Below are 25,615 nucleotides of genomic sequence, written 5' to 3' on the forward strand. Positions count from 1 at the left end.
CAGCACTTTCGTCTCACTCCATCCCTACCTGCGGGCACTGCCCACAGCGTTCTGGTTTTAAACCGGAAATAACCCCCCAGGCTGCTGGGCTCCTGGCAGCCTCCAGGCGACGCTTGTTCCCTGTGAGGCCCTTGCCCTTGCACGCGCCACCCTCCCACCCAGAGCACCGGCAGCGCACCCCGTAAGCCCCACAGTACCTATTGCTGGTGCGTTGATGCAGAGCTCTCTCGCCAAAAGAAGGAACGTCTTCCCCAGCACGTAAACGTTCACCTGTCATGAAGACACCACAACTAAGAAGGGCGTTCATGTGCAGGAAGTGTTAGCTTTTTTTTTTTTTCATCGTTCAGTCTTTAAGAGCACCCCCCTGCTGCCCCACACGAGCCCCCAGAGCAGCCCAGGGCACTCCTTCCCTCTCCCAGGTGGCTTTTTTAGACTCTACCACTATCTCAGCAACGACTGAACTTGCTGAGAAGAAAAGCTGCCTCAAGAGTAGCTGGCCGAGCAGAATCATCCAGTGCGCAAGGCGCCACTACTGCGGGGCCCACGGCCACTCCTCTCCCCCGTTCCCAGGGGCTCACGGGGGCATCCTCTTCTGTCCCCACGGGCCAGCTCAGTCCTGGCTGTGGGGCTCTGCAGGCCTCAGTGACCCTCCACCGCTCCCACCTCAGGTCCAGATCCACCGTGGAGCCTGCCCCTGACCCAGTCACCTGCCAGAACCTCCCCGGGCGCGACTGAGCCCGGGGCCTGGCCAGGCATTGTCCTCCCAGCCTGCCTGGTGCTGGCCAAGGGCTGGGCAGCTCGCGGGGAGGGCGCTGCTGAGCGGACTGGCGGCAGGAGCGGCACAGGGGAGGCGTGGATGGCGTGCAGATCCGAGACAAGCCCAGGCTCTCGCCCCAGGCCCGAGCTGTGGGCTTCGCCGTCCCAGCCGGAGCTGGAGAAACCCCTGGCCACCTGTCTTCACCCCAGCCCTGCCCACAGGACTCGGGCCTCGCAGGAGGGCTGGCGCTGGCCCTCTGCCTCTGACTGCCTCAGAGAGCTCCCTCACCCGATCAAGCCTGGCCTGTGAGCCCCTCGGCCGGCCCAGCACCCAAGAGGGCACCAGAAAAGGTGCTGAGGAAGAGTGAAGACCTTGTTGTGTGCCATATCCATCACGGGGCTTGCAGATGGCACACGGGCGCCTGCTGCCACCAGGGGACCAGGGTGCTAAGGAATGGTACAACATTGAGTCTCCTCAGGGGAGGAGATGAGGGTACCTGTGGGCACCAGGCAGCCTGAGGCCTTCCCAGCGGGGGCCAGGCCTCCCTGTCCAGGCAGCAGAGGGCACCCCCCACCCCACTGGCAGTCACTCTGCCCTCCTCCAAGATCCCCATCCCAAGGGCTGGGGGCTCCCGGGGTGCCTGCCACCGAAGCGCGCGTGTCGGTGTGCACCTCCCTCCGCTGGGTTCCCACCAGGCTCCTGCATCCCGACCCTCCTGCCTCACCCTCCGCTGAGACCAGAGCAGAACGGACCTGCCACCCGGCGTGCCGTCTCCGCCTTCCCCGCAGCACATCCCGATTCTGCCTGCCCACGCCGTGACCCCCACCACCCCAACCCCGGGACCTAGGCAGACGAAGCCTGAATGCTGCAGGAAAGCGTTCTCTGAACAACTTCAAGTGGAAAATCAAATTTTAAAAAGGATATGCCTGTAAAATGCGTGGTTATTGCCAGAGATGCTTTGACGGTCACTCTCCCGTGTCCACGGCTGTGTGTGGGTGGCCAGCCCTCCCTGGCCCCTAGCACATGGCGGGCAGGCTCCGCAGACCCTGAGGGCTCCCGGCTCGGCCTCTGAGGGGCCGTGGCCCAGGCACGTGAGTGCCTCTGTGTCAGCCTCACTATAAGGGGGCACAAAGGGACGTCCTGCCAGGACCCTCAGGGCGCAGAGGGTGCTGGCTGTGAGCTGAAGCCGGGAGGAAGCCTGCCTGGGTGTGCGTGTGAGCGAGGACGGAGGTGGCCCTGGGCGTGCGTGTGAGCGAGGACGGAGGGGGCCCTGGGCGTGCGTGTGAGCGAGAACGGAGAGAGCCCTGGGTCTTCTGCTCACGCCCTCCGAGCGCCCAGCCCTCGGCAGTGCAAGCCCCCGAGTGGGACCCTCGCCCGACACGCGTGCTCCACACCCACATCAGCTGCAGACACGTGTGTCCTGTGAGCGCTGAGCCTGTCCCAGCCCCTCCAGGGCGGGGCCAGGTCACCTCCCACCTTCCCAGTGCCCAGGCTGGGCTCTGCCCAAGACCAGGGGGCCCGAGGCTCACCCTTCCACCTGAGGTGTTAAAACTGTCTGTGTGGCTCCAGCCTGAACGTACGGGGTCTCACTGGCCAGCACGGTGACTCTCCGCTGGGCCCTGATCCAGCCCCAGGTGAGTGGGAGCATCTACTCTGTCACCCTCTCCCACCTGAACCCTGACTGGTGTCCTGCTTCCCAAGGTGTGAAGCAAGAAAGTACTGGAACACCTCCCTCTCCCTCCCAAGCGGCGCCCAAGCACTTCTGGAGCGCTGTCCTGTGCGAGCCCTCACTCCTGTCCTTCCTGGGGAGTCACCAGGATGGAAACCAGGCCACGTGGCCTTGCCCTGACCAAACACGGCACATGGAGTGCTGGATTTTCACGATTCCAAGGGATTATGTTTAGCGTGACCCCTGAATGTTTCAACAGGGCTCCTGAGAGATGCCATTTATAAAGGCACCTGGGAGAACACAAATGCAGGCGGCATCTGAGTTCAGTGAAGGTCTGTGTGCCGGCACCGAGGGCACTGAAGGCCCAGCACCCGGGCAGCACAGCGCCAGGCTCGCGAGGAAGCTTCCCCGGGGGCGTGGGATTCCTGCGAGTCCTGCATGAGTCCTCACACTGCGGTCACGGCTGCTTTCCACGACATTAGTTCTCCTTCCGAGCCCTCAGTGGAGTGATCGCCACAGAGCCCAGCTCCAGGGCACGGGGCCAAGCTCACCCCAGCCCCAGCGCCACCACCAGGGACAAGTGCGGAGTTGCAGCGGCTCCGCCCCAGCGCTGCTCCCACCCCGTGAGCGTCCCGTCCACACAGGTGTCCCTCTTGTTGGGTCTTCCCATTACCGTCAGGCATTTGGAAATGAGAGGTGCCTTCCTGGAACTCAGAAAGCAAGTTTCTCTAAATAGACTGTAAATGTAAGTTTTTATATTGTTTAAAACGTATGCATGTGAGTCCATTTTTTTTTTCTTTTAAAGAATCTCCCTTGCCTTGGACAAAGTTCACCTGGGTCTCTCCATTGGCTCTAAGGCCAGGGCTGCCCAGCCCCCGGGACAACACCATCACCCTGTGTCCACTGTCTCCCTACCCACTCTGTTTGCCAGTTTCCAAACAGAGACCCACACCCTGTGTGTCCTTCGCCTGTGGACCCTCCCAACCGGGGCAGGAAAGGGACTGAGAAAGGAAATGCATCTACCTGGAGCAGGTCGCTGAGGTCAAGGAGCATGTCTGCAAGGGGAGTCAAGGAGCAGTGCCCAGGCCCACAGGCTCCAGCCACCCGACAACCTCCAGGAGGCAGAGCCTGGCAGACCTAAGCTCGGCGCTGGACCACGAGGCAGAGTGAGGCAGCCGCGTCAGGGCTCACCTTCTGGGAGACCTCCGAGTCACTACCGGACAAGGGGGAGTGGAGCTGGGGTGGGGGCCTGCAACACGGTTCTTGGAGTGCAACTGCCTTTGCAGGACGGCCCCCGCATCTGTGTGGGCCCTGCCCAGCCAGGGGTTCCCTGCTCCGAGAGGGCCTCCTGCCCCGGCCTGCCCAAGAAGTGCGCGACCACACTCACTGCGTCTCACGAGCATCCACTGAGCGGCTGCCGGGTGCCCAGCAGTGTCCTCTGTCCCAGGACTCAAGGCTCCTGGGGGACAGACACACACACCAGGCCACCTTTGGTGGCCGGCAGGCACCACTACGGTACTGGTGCTTGAGGGGGCAGCTGTGGGGACTCTGGCGTGGGACCTGTCCTTGCTCTCAGCAGATGGTTAAGTAGTAACCAGAATATGTCCTAAGCGATTCAAAACTCAGCCAGACACATACACAGAAATATAAAACACAAGCCAATGAGAAAGGCAACTTGTCAAATGAAGTGAAATTAGTGTCATTCATGGATGTGCTATGGCTTTGAGAAGTGACTAAGAAATCCCCATGATGCTGAACCAGAGCCCAGACCAGGTGTCCAGAGGGAAATCCTGGGCCCAACAGAGCAAGGAGAAAGGAAGTCCCAATGCCAAAGCCTCACACCAGGCGGCGAGCGTCTGAACATGGCCTCCAAGGTCCTTGAATCAAAGGCACCTTGTTTCTCCGTATGAAGGCAGACGTTTCATCAGGGAGTGTAGTCACAGGAAGACAGATAATGCCACAGTGCAGACCAACAAACTAGTGAGAAGAACTTTGAAAAAAAGAGAAGTGAAATCACAAGAAATGAAAGGAAGACCACCGTAAATATATGAGCAGGAATCGGTGACGACAGGACAAATTAACATAACCAAGAGACTATATGCCGTAAGATTCCAACTCTAAGACATTCTGGAAAAGGCAATACTCTGGAGACAGTGAAAGGGTCAGGGGTTGCCAAGGGTCAGGTGGGAGGATGAACAGGCGGGGCACAGGGGATTTTCAGGGCAGCGAAGCCGCTTGTATGACACCACGATGGCGGACACGTGGCCTTTCACTCGTCAAACGCGTGGAGCGTGGACCACCGAGAGTGAGCCCTCACATCAGCTATGGACTTCAGTTAACAGTACTGTATCAACACGGGTCCATCAATTGTAACATACAGCACACTAACATGAGCTGATCATAGGGAAACTCTGTGCTGGGTGGAGAAGACGGAACTCTGCACAATTTCTTCATAAATCTAAAACTGCTCTTAAAAATGAAGTCTATTTTAAAAATAATACTAATAAAATAAACGCAAAAAAAACGGGCAAAAGTTTTGAACAGATGTTTCATGAAGAGAAGCAAAGAGCCCCCCTCCTCAGCAGCTATCACAGAAAAGCAAACTAAAGCACCCCTACAACAGCAACAGATGACCGCAGCTGCCACGCCCGCCGGCAGGACGCCCAGTGGAACACCGGCCCTGCTCGAGGGCCTCCGACCACGAGGAGAGGACAAAAGAATGTTCACAGCAGCTCCGGCACAAGAGCAAAGACCGGGAACAGCCCGGGTGTCCGTCGACAGAGACACCCGATGACCTGTCACACACTCGCCCCATGGAGACAAGACGGCAGAGGCCTGCCAGGCCACAGACCTGCAGGAAGAGCACACACCCGCATCCCGGACAGGGCGTTCCAGAACAAGCAAAACTAACCCACGGGCGTCACCAGGAGAGCGGGTGCCTCTGGGGTGGGGTGTTGGTGCCGCCCTGCATCCCGACAGAAGACCTGGTCGCACAGACACGTGCACTCCTCAGAACTCATCAAATGGCATGATGAAGACTTGTGCATTTTGTTTTATGCCAATTTTACCTTAAAAGGAAATAAGAACCATAAACAAATACTGGTATCTAGTCAGTTAATAATCTGCCTGCTGAAGGGCTTGGGGGCACTGGATAGATGTCTGCACCCTACTTTGAAAAACACCAAAAAAGGACAGTCTGAGGGACGGCTGGCGGGTGGGAGGGGGTCGAGCATAGACTAGCAAGGTGTGGATGGAGCCACTGGGGTGGGGGGCGCCCACTGCATAATCAATCCTTTCAACTTTGCCACGTGTTTGATATTTTTCATAATAAAATGATGGGGGGGGGAAATGTGTATATTTTAAAAAGGAGATTGGGATTCAACTTTTAACCAAGTTACAATGAAATGACATTTGCTGTCCTTGAAATGACAATGGCAGGACACCTGACCCGTGTCCACAGGAATGTCTAGACAGCCCTGGTTCCTCTCTGAGCAGGATGATCTGAATTACGTGCTTCCTGAACGAGGCGCCCCCCTCAGGCCGCATCCTGGGCCAGAGCCCACCAACGCCCCCCGGGCCTCAGTGGGTCCAACTGATGGGCGTTTGGGGTTCTATGGCTTGGAGAAGTCTCCTGTCTGGCTGGCCCCTGGGCCAGCGTCCTTCCCAGCAGCCGTTCCCTTTTGCTAGGCAGCTGCGTCCAACCTCAGTGCAAAGACCCCATACCCCCAAACCTGCTGGGACGGTAAGTAAGCCCACAGACGAGGCCTGCGTGAAGCCCTGGCTCAGCATGAGTGTACTTCTGTCGGCCTCTCTGTCTCCCTCCCGTCCTCCTGGGGCCCAGTCGTGTTCTAGCAGGCGGCACTTCTGCTCAACGAACACCCACTTCAGTGCCTGTCCTAGAAGAGGTGCATCAGCACAAAGAAGGGTGGCGGATAAAACACCTTCAGAAGATCCTGGACGTTCCTGAGGGTCCAAAGACCAGAGTGCGTCCAGTGGGTTTAGAAAGCATGCGGCGGCCCACACTGGGCCACCACTGGCCCTGGGGCCTAGGAGTAGCTCCGCCCCGAGGGGATGGGAGACCCTCTGGCGGGCCCACACAGCACTGCTGGGAAAACAATCACAGACAGGACCCGATTTAAACTGAGACTCATTTTTGGTCAAAGGAAAAGTTTACAGAGATTTAAATAAGGCAGAAGTAAAGGTCAAAAGAACGTGATATTCCTCTACGCTGCCTCTGATACTGTGTCTCTCCAGGTGAAAAACTGCCCCTGCACATCCAGAGGTCCGAAATGTCATGTGTGTGCGTGGACGCCACACTTTAGGACGAACAGTGAGGCCAGGGGTGCAGCCACGTGAGCCAACAGCACCCTCCTGGGGCCGTACCGGACACGAGACGGTGAGTCCCAGGAACAACGGTGCCATCAGCACTAAAGAGCCAAACCTCGACCTCCCTGAGAAGGATGACCTGCCCAGCACCCACCCACCCTCCAACCCCGCGGGGTGCCCCCTGCTCTGGCGAGCCCTTCCCCAGGCAGCCAGCACCAGCTGGCAGTTATTCACGAGCCGGCCCACAGCTCTGTTTAGAGCAGGAGCTCGCAGCCACGCCCTACCAAGGACAAAGGCCACCAGGACACCTCTCCCTGGTGTCCTGCTGCACCGGTTATCACCTGGCAGTGCAGCTGTGCCTGCACAGCGACATGCAGCCCTGATGTAAGGCTCGAAGAGACCACCCGAGTCCCGGAGGCAACCCTCAGAGGGGCCTGATGTAAGGCTCGAAGAGACCACCCGAGTCCCGGAGGCAACCCTCAGAGGGGCCTGATGTAAGGCTCGAAGAGACCACCCGAGTCCCGGAGGCAACCCTCAGAGGGGCCGGGCGTGGAAGCAGGCATCAACGGGAGTCGCGGGGCGGTGTGACGGGGCGGTGTGACGGGGCGATGTGACGGGGCGGTGTGACGGGGCGGTGTGACGGGGCGGTGTGACGGGGCGGGCGGCGCCTGGACGGGAGGTGCGTGGGGGGGGTCGGGCAGCAGCCAGGAGCCACCTAGGAAAAGGAAGGGCTGCCTGTTGCGCCAGGGGGCCTGCCAGCTGCTCCTGCTCCCCCTCAGGGCACTGGCTGCCCCCACAGCAGAAGGCAGAGGTCAAGGCCACAGCCTGGAGCTCACAGAGTCCCACCCGAGGGAAGATAAAATGTAGGACTCAGGGACTTCCAAGACAGCCAGCCTCGAGGGACCCAACTGTCAAGAAGTGGGCCAAACACCATGCACTGAGGCTCCCTCCAGGCCCTGGTCAGCTCCTGCTCCGCACGGCCACAAGGGTGCAAAGGCTTAACGCCACGGCCAGCGGCAGTCAGCTTGGAGAAGAGAAAGTGGGCAGGGACCCCTGTGAGGGCACTGCCAGGTCCTGCCGAGGTCCTGAGCCGAGCACATCCCAAGATGTGCAGTGAGGACCCAGACGGGCCAGCCTCCACTGAACCCGGGCTAGCTCCCCCCAACTCTCTGCCTGCCAGAGGAGACGAAGTCCCCTGCGGGCGCAAAATTATCCACGGTTGCCACAGGTTTTCAAACACTATATCCAGCACTTCGATAAAAACTTACCAAGTATGACAACAGACAGGACCAAATAACCAAAACCAAAAGAAAACTCAGACAATAAAAACAGAACCACCAATGACCCCACTGTTGGAGTTACTAAAGGCTTTCATATAACTGCAGAGACGGAGAATTTTACCAAAGAACTGGAATCTAATAAAAGAATCTAATGTAAAACCATCATTGAAGTTAGGAAGTTAATAGATGGGTTTAACAACCAGTTAGACACTGCAAAGGAAAGGATGAAAGAACTCAAGACAGGTCACTGGACAACATTCAGAGTGAAACAGAGAGAGGAAAAATAAAAAAAACGGAATGGAAAATACACAACACAACCTGAGACGTGAGGAAAGGGTCTAACGTGTGTGTAACTGGGATCCTAGAAAGGGAACAGAGAAAGAACGGCAGAGAAACTATGTCTGAAAAGATACCTCCCAAGATTTCCCCAAAACAGACAAAAGACATTAAGTCACAAATTCCAGAAGTTCGACAAATAACAAGCTGAACAAATAGAAAGAAAACCACATCTAAGTACATCAGAGTCAAACCCCTGAAAGAAAGACAAAGATATTTCTTAAAAGCAGGTAGTGATAAGAGACGGTAACCTTCAAACAGTGACAAGATGATGTAAAGCCCACTCCACAGCACCACGGAAGGCAGAAGGCAGAAGCGGGACGACAGCAGTACAGCTCCAGGAGAAACACCTGCTGCCCCAGAATTCCACACTCACTGAAAATATCTTTCAAAATGAGGACAAAACAAAGATGTTTTCACATAAAAGCTGAAGGAGTCTTTTCCTAGCAGGCATACTGTTTTTCAGACAGAGGACAACGATCCCAGATGAAACCACAAAAACACAGGAATGGAAAGGGTCAGAGCAGGTAGGTGTGAGTGAACACACTAACGGCTGGGGAAGCAGTGCCCACAGTGCCCCTAGCAGGGCCCGGGAGAGCGTGTCCTGCCAGGAAAGGCCAGCTTCTAACTTAAGGTCAAGGGCACAGGATACAGTCTCTAGGGTAACCACCAAAGCAGTAATAAGTAAATAAATAACGAAGTATTTGAAGGAAAACAGAATAACGAAATACTTGATTACTCTAAGAGGTTGTAAGAAAGGGAGAACAGAGAACAAACAGAAAATAGTAAGATACTAGAATTAAATTCAAATATATCAATAAGCACATTGAATTTAAATGGATGAAATTCTCCAATAAAAAATATTTTAAGACTAGATAAAAAAATTAGACAAATACACATAATTATGTAACCGAGCAGGACCCTATGGGGCCTTCCCAGAACAGGACTCCTCCACTTCACCCAAGCCCTCCACCTGCCTTTTGTCTGTAGAAAAACTTTAGTCAAAGAATAAATTTAACCAGAGCAGTGAAAAAAATTGCAGAAAGAAAGGAAAACAGTCAAGCAAGACAAAATAATACCAATTTGGCCATTAAACAAAGGCAAGGACCTTTAGTTCCTCCTCAAGGGCAATAGGTACTATTCTGAGCCACGCCCTTTGAGCTGTTTTGCAGATACTGAAACCCCCACCGGGTGGAAGAAGTTAACTGCATGGTGACCACAAGCCTGTAGACCCCAGACCAGTTGGAACCAGAAGGCTGAGGATGCTGACTCCCGATTACCTCACCAACAACCAATCAGAAGAGCGTCCAAGAGCTGATCGTGCCCCCACAACCCCCTCCCCCACTCTGTCTTTAAAAACCTTTCCCTGAAAGCCTCTGGGGAGTTTGGCTCTTTTGAGCATTAGCTGCCTGGACTCCTTGCTTGGCGCCTGCAATAAACCCTGCACTTTCCTTCACCACAACCAGTGTCAGTAGGTTGGCTTTACTGTGTGTGGGCAAGTGGACCTAAGTTTGGTTCAGTAGCAATTATATGCTGCTTATAAGAAACATACCTTAAATATATCACAAAGCATTGAATTTTAAAATATGGGAAAAGACAGACCACGCACATACTCAGCAAAAGAAAGCGGGTATAGTTATACTAACACCCAACACAGTAGAATTTAAGGGGAAAAGCGTTTGGTGATAAAGAGGGACATTTTATAATGTTAAGCGTCATTTCCACCAGGAAGATACAGAATCCTGAATCTGTATCCTCTTAACACAGAATCAGAATATAATGGGAGGGCTTCCCTGGTGGCACAGTGGTTAAGAATCCGCCTGCCAATGCAGGGGACACGGGTTCGAGCCCGTGGTCCGGGAAGATCCCACATGCCGCGGAGACACTAAGCCCATGCGCCACAACTACTGAGCCTGCGCTCTAGAACCCGCGAGCCACAACTACTGAAGCTCACGCGCCTAGAGCCCATGCTCCGCAACAAGAGAAGCCACCGCAATGAGAAGCCCGTGCACAAGAAAGAGTAGCCCCTGCTCGCCACAACTAGAGAAAAGCCCACGCACAGCAACGAAGACCCAACGCAGCCAAAAAGAACAAAAAATAAATAAAATAAAATAATAAAATAAAAAAATTTATTTAAAAAAAAAGAATATAATGGGACACAAACAAGATAAAAGGAAAAGTAGATAAGTCCACATCTGCAGTGGGAATTTTAACACTCTTCTTTAGAACAAGGGAACTGAAAAATCGGCAAGGATGATTTGAACGGGACTAACCAACTTGACCTAATGGACATTTATAGACTGCTCCACCCAACAGGTGCAGATACCCATTCCTTTGAAGTGCACATGACGCGGCCACCAAAATAGACCATGCGCTGAGCTGTAAATCAAATCTCAGCACACTGGGAAAAAAGGGAAATCATTCAGTGTTTGTCCTCTGACCACAATGGAATTATACTAGAAACTGATAATACAGAGATAACTAGAAAACTCCCAACTGTTTTCAAAACAAGTGGTACACTTCTAAATGACTTAATATCTAAAGGAAATAAAAATGGAAATTAGAAAATATTTTGAACTGATCATAGTAAAAATGTTACACATCAAAACTGTGTGATGTAACTAAAACCTGCCTAGAGAGAAATTTATAGTCTCAAATGCTTGTATTAGGAGAAACAGAAAAAATGAAAATCAAGAACCTAAGAAAGCTGAAAATAGTAAATTAAACCGAAAGAAATTAGAAGGAAAGAAATAATAAAAGTAAATCAATGAAATATAAAATAAACGTACAATACAGATAAACAACAAAGCAAAAGTCTGGTTCTTTAAGAAGGCTGATAAAAGCTCTGGTGAGGCTGTAGAGAAACTGGAACCCTCCTACACTGCTGGCAGGAATGCAAAATAGTCCAGCTACTTTGGAAAACAGTCCAGCAGTGCCTCACAGAGTTAAACACAGAGCTCCAATGATAGCTTATATGATTCCATTTACATGAAATGTCCAGAACAGGCAAACAGAGAGTGGCAGAAAGCAGGCTGCTGCCCGTTTAGGACTGGTGGCATGAGAGACGTCCCTTCCGAGGCGATGACAGTGCTCTAGCGTTGACTGTGGTGACGGTTGCACACTTGTGTGCATGTAACTGAAAACCAGTGACTTGCACAACATATCGGGTGAATTTCATCTCAACAAAGCCATTACCAAGGAAAAGACTAATAAAACTGGCAACCCCTAGCAACACGGATCAAAGAGAAAAAAGGCAAAATTACAAACATAAGACATGACAGCGGGGTCGTCACTACAAGTGCCACAGACACGAAAGGGAAACCGGGAATGTTAAGGATAACTTTACTCTGATACATCTGGTCTCTGAAGTGACACAGACAAAGGCTTTGCAACATACAACCTAGCAAAACTGGAATGAGAAGCAGAAAGGCTGGATAGTCCCACACCTACTATAGCAATTGAAGCCACAAGTACGATCTTACCACAAAGAAAGCTAAAGGCCCCGATGGCTTCGCTGTGAGTTTTCCCAAACATTTCAAGAGGAAACAGTACTGGTCACCGCTGGACTGCCCAGGGTGCAGAGCACGAGGGGGCACCTCCCAGCGGTGTCGGGCAAGCACGACTGCGACACACCCAGTTGACGAGGACACTGCAAGAAGACAGGCCACCAGCACAGCTCCACCCAACATATCAGCAATACCCGGAGAGGGTAACTTGGCATGACCACATCTGGGTATGCAAGGGTGGTTTAACCTTAAAAATCAGGCAGTGTGGTGGTCCAATGGTTAGGACTCCGAGCTCCCACTGCAGGGGGCCCAGGTTGGATCCCTGGTCGGGGAACTAAGATCCCGAAAGCCACGTGGCGTGGCAACCCCCCCCCCCAAAAAATCAGTGTAATTCACCTCGGCACAGATTAAGGGGAAGAACCCCACATGATGATCATACCAATACATACACAGATGACTCAACACCCTTCACAATAAAAGCTCCTGGCAATTAGGAAAAAGGAAACACCTTCAACCTGTTACCTGATAAAGGTATCTTAGAGCAGACGTCTAAGGCAAAGGGCTGGAAACGCTCTCCGGAGCCAGAACAGAGCCGAGGATGCACCCCCCCGGCCCCTGCAACCCCTTCACACCCCACAGGGCACCACAGGCGTGCAGATGGCCAAGAGAAACACATGACAGGCATACAGATCAGAAGGGAGCAACTAAAACTGGCAGCAGACACAACTGTATACGTTAAGAAAACAAAACAAGAGGGCTTCCCTGGTGGCGCAGTGGTTGAGAATCCGCCTGCCAATGCAGGGGACATGAGTTCGAGCCCTGGTCCGGGAAGATCCCACACGCCGCGGAGCAACTAAGCCCGTGCGCCACAGCTACTGAGGCTGCACTCTAGAGCCCGCGAGCCACAGCTACTGAGACCGCGTGCCACAACTACTGAAGCCCGCGCGCCTAGAGCCCATGCTCTGCAACGAGAAGCCACCGCAATCAGAAGCCCACACACCGCGACGAAGAGCAGCCCCCACTAGCCGCAACTAGAGAAAGCTCGCACGCAGCAACAAAGACCCAACACAGCCAAAAATAAATAGAAATTTTTAAAAAAGAAAAAGAAAACAAAACAAGACATCCCAAAGTTCAATTAGTAACATTACTCACTGAATTTTGTATTTTTAGATATAACATCAACATACCTCAACTGTACTTCTATACACTGGAAACAAAAGATACCATTTACCTTAGCTCAAAACACAAATACTTAGGAATAAAACTAACGAACAAAGTGTAAGACCTCCTCATCAAAAATTGAGAGAAAGCAGAGAACACCTCAAGAAATAAGGGAGGGCTTCCCTGGTGGCGCAGTGGTTGGGAATCCGCCTGCCAATGCAGGGGACACGGGTTCAAGCCCTGGTCCGGGAAGATCCCACATGCCGCGGAGCAACTAAGCCCGTGTGCCACAACTGCTGAGCCTGCGCTCTGGAGCCACAAGCCACAACTGCTGAGCCTGCATGCCACAACTGCTGAAGCCCGCGCGCCTAGAGCCCATGCTCCGCAACAGGAGAAGCAGCCGCAATGAGAGGCCCGCACACTGCAGGGAAGAGTGGCCCCTGCTCGCCGCAGCTAGAGAGAAGCCCGCACGCAGCAACCAAGACCCAACGCAGCCAAAAAAATACAATAAATAAATTTAAAAAGAAAGAAGGGATATTGATAGGTTGGAAGATTCAGTATTGTTAAAATGAATGTCAATTTTCCCCAAATTGATCCACAAACCCCAATCAGAATCCCAGAAGTTTTTTTTACAGAAATGGACAATCTGATTTAAAAATTTATACAGAAAAACAGAGGGCCACGAACAGCCCAGACACCCCTGAGGCAGAAGAAGAGCTGGGATTCAAGGTCTCATGCCACAGATCCTGAGACAGGTTATAAACCTGCCATACTGAAAACAGTCTGGTATTGGCACAAACAGACCAGCAGAAGGGGTCAGAGACGGCAGCAAGAGACCCCCACCTAAGTTCAAAACAGTGGTGCCACCACTGTGCGCTGGGAGGAATGGTTGTCAGCAGATGGCACCTTGTCACCTGGACACCCAGTGGAAAGCAGCAAACTCTGACCATCTCCTCACAACAGACACACAGACCAACCCCTTAGAAGTCCTCAATCCAATGGGAAATGTAAAACCAAAAGTTTCCAGAAGGGAACACAGGAGAATATTTCCAGGATTTGGGGCAAAGATTTCTTAAACGGGACACAAAAACATTAATCACAAAGGAGAAGACGGATAAATTGTACTTCATTAGAATTAAGAACTCTGTTCATCAAAAGATACTGCCGAGGGGCTTCCCTGGTGGCGCAGTGGTTGAGAATCTGCCTGCCAATGCAGGGGACACGGGTTCGAGCCCTGGTCTGGGAAGATCCCACATGCCGCGGAGCGACTAGGCCCGTGAGCCACAATTGCTGAGCCTGCGCGTCTGGAGACTGTGCTCCGCAACAAGAGAGGCCGTGACAGTGAGAGGCCCACGCACCGCGATGAAGAGCGGCCCCCACTTGCCGCAACTAGAGAAAGCCCTTGCACAGAAACGAAGACCCAACACAGCCATAAATAAATAAATAAATAAAATTTAAAATAAAAAATTAAAAAAAAAAAAGACACTGCCGAGAGGTGGAGGGCAGCTAGGACAGGGAGGCTACCTTCCACGCAGACGCCCAGCCCCGGCCTCGGCCCAGGACATGCCTGCTGGACCCCAGGGTGTGCCCATGCTCAGCACCACTGGACGCTGGCAGGCAGGACACACTTGCCAGCAGGTCACAGAGCTCCAGAGGCCCGAGGCTGGCCAACACTGGGCGGTCCTCTCCATCTCTGCCTGGCATGGGTTTGAATTTGCAACTTCCTCATGCCCAGTGATGCTGAGTGCCTGCTGATAAACGCTAATCAGCCACCCTGAGGCCTTCTCTTGACCACATACTCTCTGCATGATACCATCATGATAGATGCATATCATCATATTATACGTTCGCCCAAACCCACATAATGTGCTACACCAAGAGTGAGCCCCAAGGTAAACCACGGACTCTGGGTGATGATGAGGCATCACTGTGGGTTCACCACTGGTAACAATGCTCCGCTCTGGGGGATGCCCATCCCGGGCAACGCTGTGCATGTGTGGGGACTGGGGGGTATGGGAAATCTCTGTACCCTCCTCTCAATTTTGCTGTGAACCTAAAACTGCTCTTAAAAATAAAGTCTATTTAGGGCTTCCCTGGTGGCGCAGTGGTTGAGAATCCGCCTGCCAATGCAGGGGACACGGGTTCGAGCCCTGGTCCGGGAAGATCCCACATGCCGCGGAGCAGCTAAGCCTGTGCGCCACAACTACTGAGGCCCACATGCCTAGAGCCCGTGCTCCGCAACAAGAGAAGGCACTGCAACGAGAGGCCCACGCACCGCAACGAAGAGTGGCCCCCACTTGCCGCAACTAGAGAAAGCCCACGCACAGCAACGAAGACCCAACACAGCCAAAAATAAATAAATAAAATAAATAAATTTATTTAAAAAAACAATTCTCTTCAATTCTTAGGCTGTCCCTGGGGAGGCAAGCAGAGGGGGAGGGGCGGAGGGAAGCAGGTAATGGTGGGCTGGGGAGAAGGGAGTCCCCAGCTGCACTGCCCTCCAAGAAAGAAGATCCCCAGGTGAACCTGAGGAGAGGGACAGAAGCTCAGTCTGGAAGCCCACGCCCCCCCCCAGATCTGCAGACCTGAACCGCTGTTAACAAGACCCCCGGTGTCTGAAGCCTGGGAGAGAAGAAGATCTGAAGGTCGCGGTGGGCAGGACACGGCTGTGGCCGTGGGCACGCTCTACACAGAAAGGGTGACAGGTGACAGCAGCCTCCTGGCCTAGACCATTGCTAGGGCTCACCTGCTCATACACAGGCCTGCTGGCAGCTCGGCTGGAACCCAGTAAATACCAAAGACTTAAAAAATAGCTGTGGGCAAAAACACACCTCCCATGGATGTGTTTCACAAAAAGTTGCGGTGGGATTTCCCTAGTGGCACAGTGGATAAGACTCCACGCTCCCAATACAGGGGGCCTGGGTTCGAACCCCAGTCAGGGAACTAGATCCCACATGCATGCCGCAACTAAACGTTCACATGCCACAACTAAGGAGCCCACGAGCCGCAACTAAGGAGCCCGCCTGCCACAACTAAGACCCAGTGCAACCAAATAAATAAATAAATAAATAAATAAATAAATAACTTCCCTGGCAGTCCAGTGGTTAAGACTTCGCCTTCAAATGCAGGGAGTGCGGGTTCGATCCCTGGTCAGGGAGCTAAGATCCCACATGCCTCAAGGCCAAAAAAATCAAAACATAAAACAGAAGCAATATTGTAAAAAATTCAATAGGGACTTTGAAGATGGTCTATGTTAAAATAAAAAAAAAAAAGGGGGGGATTCCCCTGGTGGTCCAGTAGTTAAGACTCTGCGCTCCCAATGCAGGGGGCCCGGGTTCGATCCCTGCTCTGGGAACTAGATCCCGCATGCATGCCATGACTAACAGTCTGTGTGACGCTACTAAAGATCCCACGTGCCACACCGAAGATCCCACGTGCTGCAACTAAGACCTGGTACAGCTAAAACAGATAAATAATAAATAAATAAATATTTTAAAATACATAAATAAATAAATTTTTAAAAAGCTGCAGTAACAATCTGGACACACAGCTCGGGAAGACGCGCTGGCCGGGTCACCTGCCCGGCAGCAACAGGGGTGTCTGCTCACAGCCTGAAAGTTTCTGCCAAATGCCCACCCAGGGACGGACGGTCTCGAGAGCAGGTCTCTCCTCAGCCTGTCCCAGCGAGGGCTTTACCCTCTGTGGGTCGGGGACGGGGAGGCGCTGTCTTCAGGGCCAGTGCAGCCCCAGGCAGCAGAGACAGGAGGGCAGCCTGGGGCAAGGAGAAGAGAGTGAATGAAGCATTCAAATGCGCTCTAGGGGCTTGGAATTTACGTGGAAGAAAAGGAGGTGGCACTGGCAGGGTGGCAGACACAGAGCAAGCCAGGGGGCCGGGAGAGTGAAGGAGCAGGAAGGGGGGGTGGGAGCCCAGGCCTGGCCAGCACAAGTCTGGGGACCCCCGCTGGGGGATGGGGGCAGGGGAGTGCTGTCAACCAGAAGAGGACAGAGAGGACCGTGTCACACTTGTGCCCCCCCCCCCGCCACCCCCCAAACGGCCATCCTGAGGGGACCACCGGCAGGCCCACCAGCCAGAGCGCTGGACTCCCCGCACACTGCTGTCTCATCTTTAACAGCTTTACAAGGTCAAAGTCAGGGCCACAAATGCACCTGTTCAAGGTGTACAGTTCAATGGCTCTTAGTCTATTTACAGAGCTATGCAAACATCACCATAATCTAACTTTAGGACATTTTTATCCCTCAAAAAGAAACCCCCCAGGGGCTTCCCTGGTGGCGCAGTGGTTGAGAATCTGCCTGCCAATGCAGGGGACACGGGTTCGAGCCCTGGTCTGGGAAGATCCCACATGCCGCGGAGCAACTAGGCCCGTGAGCCACAACTACTGAGCCTGCGCGTCTGGAGCCTGTGCTCCGCAACAAGAGAGGCCGCGATAGTGAGAGCCCCGCGCACCGCGATGAAGAGTGGCCCCCGCTTGCTGCAACTAGAGAAAGCCCTCGCACAGAAACGAAGACCCAACACAGCCATGAATTAATTAATTAATTAATTAATTAATTAATTTAAAAAAAAAAAGAAACCCCCCCAATCCCCCAGTCACCACCCCCAGTCCCCGACACCCACGGATCTGCTCTCTGTCTGGATCTGCCTCATCTGGACGTTTGGGTCACGTTCCTCTGAAGGCGGCACGCCGCTCCACCGTGTGGGAGGCACCCACCCCTCGGGTGTGGGCGGGAGGGGCGGGGCTGCTGGGCCCGCCCACTCTCCTCCACCCGGGGGCGGGGCCAGGCCTGGACCCCTGGACGAGGTGCCCGCCCCTTCGCCCCAGGGGAGCGGGAGGAGCGCGAGGCGCGAGGCGGGGACTGGAGCGCCAGGTTTCCAGAGCCCCGCCCGCCCGTACACCTGTGTCCGAGCCCCGACCGCCCCTGCGGCCCCCGCGGCTCCAGCTCCCGCTCGCGCCACGCTCAGGAGGCAGAGCGGGGCCCTGACCCGAGCGCCCGCACCTCCCTGCAGCCCCCCGGCTCCCCACCCCGCCTGAGCCAGGCCGGGGCAGGCCTCGCCGCGGGGCAAGGCGGTGACCACGGACGGAGCTCCACCGCGCCACCTCGTGGGGCCGCCAGGGCGCGCAGCTTCATCCCTTCCAGCAACAAACGCTCCTTTTATGCTGAAACGGTACCTTTCAAAAACTGAAAGACATTTTAATGAAAGATTCTGATATTGAGGGTCGCCCACCCACGCACACTGTCTCCAGGACCCTTCCAGCACTCCATGCAAACAGGGGCGACGGCCAGGCCACCCGCCATCAGGGAAAGCCTGCGCGGCACACGGAGGGAACAGCAGGAGAGGAGAGAGCTCAGAGGCCACCGCTCCTACGAGAGACCAGACGCCGCGGCTCCCACGAGACCCTCGCAGGACCGCCTCACAAGGAAGGGTGCGGAGAACACGGAGCTGCTCCGGCTCAAACCATGAAAGCGGAAACGCAGGCCTGGCTGGAAGATAAACTCTCCCAAAGCAAAAGGTAAGTAAGTGGGGAACAGGAAAGGAGACCAGAAGACAGGTCAGCAGGGCAGCAGAGTGAACAAAGAAGACACGAAGGGAGAAGCCACAGTGACTCCAGAAGCCGGAGACGGGAGGCCATGGGGGAAGGGCCGCTGGGGACACCGCACGTGGACCTCTGAGCCTGAAGACAAACAGGAGGTGCTGCAGGTCGGAGAGCAACGCAGCCGTCCGTCCCTCACAGAGGGCCCAGAACCAGGGCATCCAACTGTTCCACAGGCGCGCGGGACGCAGGAAGACTACGGGCACCACTGTCCAAATGCTGCGGAGACCAATTTGCAACCCAGAATCCTGCCAGACTATCCCCAAAGCCTGGGCAGAAGGGAGACCACAGGAGGTCAGATGCTCAGAGGCACCCGGTCTCAGAAGCCACGGGGGACGCGCTGTCACATAAGGACGAGGACACGGGGCCAGGAGCGTGGGTCCCGCAAGGAGAGGCGAGGGGAAAAGAGACACGAGGAGGCAGCGAGAACAGAGGCCAAGTGGAGGGGCCAGAAAGCCCCCCGAAGGCCCTCTTCAGGAAGGCGCAATGGACAGAATTCCCGACGCACGCAAACGCCTGCAGGGCAGCCGAGAGCGCCCACCGTCCAGGCACAAGGAGAGAGCAGAGCACCGTGCTCTGGGAGAGGGCGAGGCTGGCGAGGAGGGGGCGAGGTCAGCAGCCCCGCGGGACACCGGCCTGGCTACAGCTGGCCAACCGCAGGAGGATGCTGAAGAGTCCTCCCCAGGGGCCGAGGGGGGACGGGCACCCAGCCGCCCAGCTCCTCAGTCTGTGGACGTCTCGTGTCCGTCCAGACGGTGAACCCAACAAGGTGCTCCCATTAAACACAAACACTAAGCTACTGGGACACAGAGCCCGACAGCAGAGGGAGGCTGACCGGGAGCCAAGACGGGGTCCTCCAAGAGGTCCCCAAACCAAAGGATACGCGGGGTGCCTTCCGTCCGGCACACCAGGTAGAGGCAGGCCGCGATCACGTGGGCCATCTTCCGGCCACGGGTCAGGTGCTTGCTCACGGCCATCTTGAAGAAGTTGAAGGCTGTGTCCAGGCAGTGTTGGTTCAGCTGCAGCTGGTTCCCCAGATGATGGATCTGACGCCTCCCTAGGACACAACATGAAACGTTACCGCGGGTTCCCAACTGTCCGTTAACTGACAACTTCGTTAAAAATAAAAGGGTCACACGACCGCCTCAGCCATTTAAGATGGAGAGTAAAGATTTACCCTTTTCCTTTTACACTTTTAAGTTCACTTTCTGCATGGGTTCCAGTAAAATTTTATGTATGGACACTGGATACAAATTTCCTATTATTTCACGTGCCGCGAGACGCTCTCCTCCAGGCTGGAGTGGCATCAGGTCCAGGCCCGGGGGCAAGGGCCCTTCTCAAGGGCCCTGAGCTCAGGGTGTCTGGAAAGGGCTCTGTGCAGGCCGGCCGGCCTGGCGCTGAACACCGTTAAACAACATGGCCCGCAAGTTCCACACACTCAACCTCAAACGCCCGCTCCCCGTGGCCGAGCTCCCCAGGCTCTACCTCCTGCTCCCATGGCCGGGGGTGGGTCACGCCCACCCAGCCTTCCCTAAGGCCCCCACGCCAGCCTCGGTGAGGCCACGTGCAGCACAGGCAGACTCGGGGAGGGAGGGGCGCGGGCCCTCGCACGGCCAGGATGTCAGCTGACCCGGGCCCCAGTCTGCGTCCGCACCTCTTCCTGAAGCGAGGCCGTCTCAGAAGCTATGGGCCAAAAGGCAGCAGCAAGAGAGGAAGCAGACGTGCTGCCCACACGCCAGCGGGTCACGGTGGGCCATCCAGCACGCGGCCGCGCGTCGCCCTTGTGAGCCGGAGCGTCCACAGCTTCCTACGTCTCTGCTGCAGGCCCAGCCCACGCCCACCTCCATGTGCTGTGTTGGCACAGCGGGCAGACAGGTCCCAGCACAGACTCCAGTTCCACCCAGTGTCCTCGGCACCCGAGACCCTCTCTCCTCTGGCGAAGGCCGCCCTACACCGGGCCAGGGACCTCTGCTTCGCCCACAAAGAGCTAAGAGCCGATTCCGCTGCCCTCTTTGACAAGGACCATGGGCTCAGGGAAGCGAGGGCTGTGAGGTCTCCTCCAGCCTCGTCTGCTAACGGTCTGGCCCACACACCCCACACACGCCAACACTGACCGCCGGCCAAAGGTGGGCACCCAGGGAGCCAGCGCCCCGGGGAGCTGGCCACAGGCATGCAGGCTGGCAGCCAAGGGACGGGCCTGACGACCGTGGCATCAGGCAGTCAGCCCGTCCCATAAGCATCCCTGCCCTTTGTGGCCCTGCTCCCTCGACCCCCAGCAAAGCTCGCCTGGAGCCCACACAGCTCTGAGGCCTCTGGTCAGGCTGAAGTGACGTGGGATCACACTCACCGCGCCAGAGCCAAGGCCGGGGCACAGCCGACATACTGACCGTCTGGACAGAAAGACAGGAAGGGTGGGCGCTGGCTCCCCGTCAGCACTGCATGCTCTCACGCCAGACACGCCAGACAGACAAACGCGGTCCACGCCACAGCCCAGCCAGCTCGGAGGTAAACGGGGCGGCCGATGGGAGACCTGCTAATGCCGGGGGCTCGCTCCCAACCAGCTCCTCGGTGCGCGTTTGGGAACTCCCGCCACGGAAGGTGAGAGAGAGGTGCTCCCCAGAGGAGCTCACAGAGGCCAGGACCCAACCCGACCCCCCACACCACGGGCCAGGGCCCCCCAGCAGCTTGGGGGGCTTGAAGTCATTGCAGTACGTTATAACATCTTTACTGCAATATAACTCACATACTGTAAAACTTACCCACTTAAAATATTTTCAGGTGAGTGGTTTAGTATGTTCCGAGTTGTGCGACCCTTACCACACTTCGGTACATTTTCATCACCCGAAAGGAAACCCTGTACCCACTGGCAGTTACTCCCCACCCCCCCCAAATAAGTTTTTAATTCACGCAAGCTCAGCAAGCACAACTGGCAGACTGAACAAGTCGCATGACGCAGGCGTGTGTGCAGCTTTTAAATGCACGAAGGTGTTATTAACAAATGCAAATTCATGTAAAACAGACTCCCGATTAACTAACCACAGCTTCCTCTCCTTGAAATAGTAAATGAATGCAAAAAGGCAACGCACTAGCACACAGGGTGTTCAAATTTTTGACATTTTGTAAAAATAAGGCCTGCTTCTCCCTTTGAGACGGTGGCCAAACAGCATCCTTCCAGGACTGTGGTGACGGCAGAGAGCACGAGAATGAACACAGAGCAGCATGCGGGCAGGCAAGTGCCCCGGGAACATGTGGAAGGAGGGTCTAACCTGGCCCAGCTCAAGAAGCTAAGCCATGACACCACAGGGCTTCCCCCAGAAGCCTCCCTCGGGCCGGAAGGACCTTCACAGTGCCAGCCGGGCCTGTGCAGCTGGCCTGACTCACGGTGCACTAGCATGTCACACCCATCCCCATGCAGCGACACACTAGAAGCCACTCCCATGATCACATCCAGGGGCGCTCAGAAGCCAATGGGTGCCCCAGGTGGGCTATAGATGTAAAGAGTTCAGTTTAAGACCCACATTCGTATAAAGGTGAACTAACAACTGAGAATCTGTAGAAAACGCCAACATGAAGAGAAACACCAAGCTCCACAAGCCAACTGCTAACAGAAGAGAGCTTTGCAAGCCGCATCATAACCTCAAAATACTAGAAAGATGTCAATTCATAGAAATGTATGAATAGGCTGTAATTAATAAGACACAGTCTGGGGCTTCCTTGGTGGCACAGCGGTTAAGAATCCGCCTGCCAATGCAGGGGACACGGGTTCGAGCCCTGGTCTGGGAAGATCCCATGTGCTGCGGAGCAACTAAGCCCGTGCGCCACAACTACTGAGCCTGTGCTCTAGAGCCCGCGAGCCACAACTACTGAGCCCGTGCACCACAACTACTGAAGCCTGGGCGCCTAGAGCCCGTGCTCTGCAACAAGAGAAGACACTGCAGTGAGAAGCCCATGCACCGCAACGAAGAGTAGCCCCCGCTCGCCGCAAACAGAGAAAGCCCATGTGCAGCAACGAAGATCCAACGCAGCCAAAAATAAGTAAATAAAATAAATTTATAAATAAATCAATAAAAATAAAAAGAGAGCTAGGAGTTGGAAGAAGGTTCCCTCCCAGAATGCAGCCCCAAAGGAGAAGGGCAGCGGCCAGGTGACAAACCACAGAGGGAGGCTCACTGCTGACATGGGCAGGCCTCTCCCTCCAGACAGGGAGCAGACTTTTAGGCAAGAAGGATTATTAGAAATAAAGAGGGCATGTGATAAGAACATACAAACACCACAGGAAGAAATAACAATCCTACACAGTGTGGAAATTAATAAGGGACAACCTCGCGTAAAACGGAGGCAGGAAGCCCTGAAGGGGGCGCTCTCACACCAGACCCTCCTTCCCAGCTTGCTTTGCGCTTCTGGGCAGGAAGAAGCTGGTGCGCTGCCCCAGGAAGAGGAAGGAAGATTTTCTCCCAGCCCAGCAACAGCCCAGCCAATGAGAAACCGCCACCACCCTCAACTCTCACTTTCCTCCAATGGAGACTGGAAAACCTTCAAAGCAGCCCTGCCCAACTTCCTCCCCGCCCCCCACCCCATAAAGTAAGGCTCCTCTCCTTTGTTGCAGGACTTGCCTGTGGTTTGCCATAGCTTGCGGGTCCCAAAATGCAATTCCCCTGCCTCTCCCGAGTAAACTCATGTTGCTGGTAAGGTAACTGGCTGTTTTATTTGAAGGAGGGCAACAGTATGGACTTAATAACTTACCTTCAAAACATACAAAGTAAAACTTGACAGAACTAACAGGAAAGGGACAATGCTACCTGACAGAATTCCGAAGACTAAAATGGTGTGGGGATGAGGGCCTTAGCACAAAAGGCGCTGCTGCAGGAAGGATCTGCTGAGGGCCACTGGGAGCAGCAGGCAAGACTTCAAGGAGAAGCAGCGTATTGCACAGCCACTAAGTTCCTCCCTACAATCTTCCAGTAACGTGTGCACATTAACATCCCCCCTCCCCGGGGAGGTGGACTCAGTTTCCCTCCCCTGTCTTGAGTGCAGCTGGACTCAGTGACTTGCTTCTAAGGGACAGAGGATGGAAAAGAAACACGTGAGACATTCTGTGGAGGACCCTGGCAGTGATCTAGGCCAACATCACCTGTGACAAGTCATATGACCTGAGGTAGCCCTGCTATGGGGCAAAGAGAAAGGTGCCACGTCTCTGTGGGATCTCCCCCAGAATCCACAGCAAACTCAAACTGAGGGACCTTCTATAAAACACCCACCCAGGACTCGTCCAATGTGTCCAGGTTGGGAGAAAGTGTCACAGATGGGAGGAGACTATGGAAGGTGAGGCCACATGCAGCCCGGGAGCCCTGATTGGACCCTGAAGCAGAGGGGGCACGAGTGGGCAGACCGGGACGGGGAGCCAGGTGTGCAGTGTCGTCAGCAGCCCTGTACCACGTGCCACACCTTCTCAGTGTGGGTCACTGTGCCGAGGTTATGGACCATGTCTACGTTAAAGGGAAAGCTGGGGACCGGAATGCTCAGGGTGCTGTATCTGCGACTCTGCTGTAAGTCTGCAAGTCTGACACTATTTTAAATAAAAACTTTTTAAAAACCCCACAGAACTAAAAGGAGAAATAGCTATCTCTAGCACAACATGGTAAATCAACTATACTTCAACAACAACAACAACAACAAAAAACAAACAAAAAAAGAAATAGCTATCTCAAAACTTGAAGGTTACAGCTAGACTAAAGCTTAGAGAAATGTACAGCTTAAATGCAAATATTAGAAAAAGAAAGCCTGAAAAACTGATGAAGTTTCCAACTTAAGAAGCCAAAAAAGAATAACGAACTACACAGAAGATGTGGAAGAAAGGGAATAATAAAGAACGGAACCCAATCAAATAGAAAACAGACAGCAGAAGATCAACAAAGCCAAATTCACTCTTTGAAAAGAGTAACACAATTGCTAAATTGATAAATTCCTAGCAAGATCGATCAAGAAAAAAAGGGATAAGGCATAAATTACTAATGTCAGGAATAAAAGGAGAACATCACTAAAGATCTAGGAAACACATTAAAAGCATAAGAGAATATTATGAAAGACTACGACAACAAATCTGAATTTGAATTACTGCAACAGATATTAAATTGAGAAGCACATCTCACCAAAACTGACAAGAAGAAATAGAAAATCTAAGTGGTCCCAGTAAACTCCTATTTAAAATTGTCCTGTTAAAGAAATGTATCTGTAATTAAAATCTCCTTACAAGGAAAACTCAAAGCCCAGATGGTTTCGCTAGTAAATTCTTCCACACATTTAAAGAAAGTGGTAAATCACACATAGCTCTTACAGAGAACAAAAAAAGAACAATGCATCGAGACCCAGTGAGATTTATTCCAGAAATGTGGGGTGAGCTTCACATTCACAAAATCAATCAGTGTAATTAATTACAATAACAAAATAAACAGAAAAATATATAATCATTTCAATAATACAAAGAAGCATGTGACAAAATGCTAACATCATTCTCAGTAACAAAGAAATACTGACCGCTTCCCATCACTGTCAGGAACCAGACAAGAACACCCAATCCCACCATGCTATTCAGCACCTCACTGCAGAGTGCAGCAACACACAGCAATAAAAATGTAACAAAGCCCTGAAAATAAATGACCACCATAAAGAGGGGAAAGGAAGAAGCAATAATGTCTAGTCCCAGACCACATGAGTGTTAATGAAGAAGGAAAGAATTTATAAACTACCAGATTTCATAAGTAAATGGAACAATTCTCCACAAATTGCTCTATAGATTCAATGCAATCCCAATCAAAAAACCGGCAAGTTTCCTTTTGGAAACCAACAAGCTGATTCTAACATTTATTTTGAAATGCAAAGGAGCTAGAATAGCCAAGACAATCTCGAAGAACAACAACAAAGCTGGAGAACTTATACTACCACGTTTTCACTGGAATGCGCAGTAATCAGGA

General features: G+C 53.6%; 1 protein-coding gene across 11 annotated transcripts in view; it reads right to left on the reverse strand.

The window, feature by feature from the left end:
- BRF1 (BRF1 RNA polymerase III transcription initiation factor subunit) overlaps positions 1–25,615 on the reverse strand; it is a 72,312-nt gene that overhangs the window by 26,332 nt on the left and 20,365 nt on the right. For 7 of the 11 annotated variants that reach the window (XM_036841403.1, XM_036841406.1, XM_036841404.1 and 4 more), the window contains 3 exons: positions 19,528–19,701; positions 3,450–3,481; positions 198–270 (listed from right to left, as the gene is read on the reverse strand). In XM_036841403.1, the coding sequence (XP_036697298.1) occupies positions 198–270; positions 3,450–3,481; positions 19,528–19,701 (279 nt within the window). Of the gene's footprint in view, positions 1–197; positions 271–3,449; positions 3,482–17,668; positions 17,717–19,479; positions 19,702–25,615 lie in introns of those variants that run through there. The other 4 variants (XM_036841409.1, XM_036841407.1, XM_036841412.1 and 1 more) reach the window with 3 other exon arrangements.

The sequence above is a fragment of the Balaenoptera musculus genome, chromosome 2 (assembly GCF_009873245.2).
Source record: "Balaenoptera musculus isolate JJ_BM4_2016_0621 chromosome 2, mBalMus1.pri.v3, whole genome shotgun sequence".
NCBI lineage: Eukaryota > Metazoa > Chordata > Mammalia > Artiodactyla > Balaenopteridae > Balaenoptera > Balaenoptera musculus.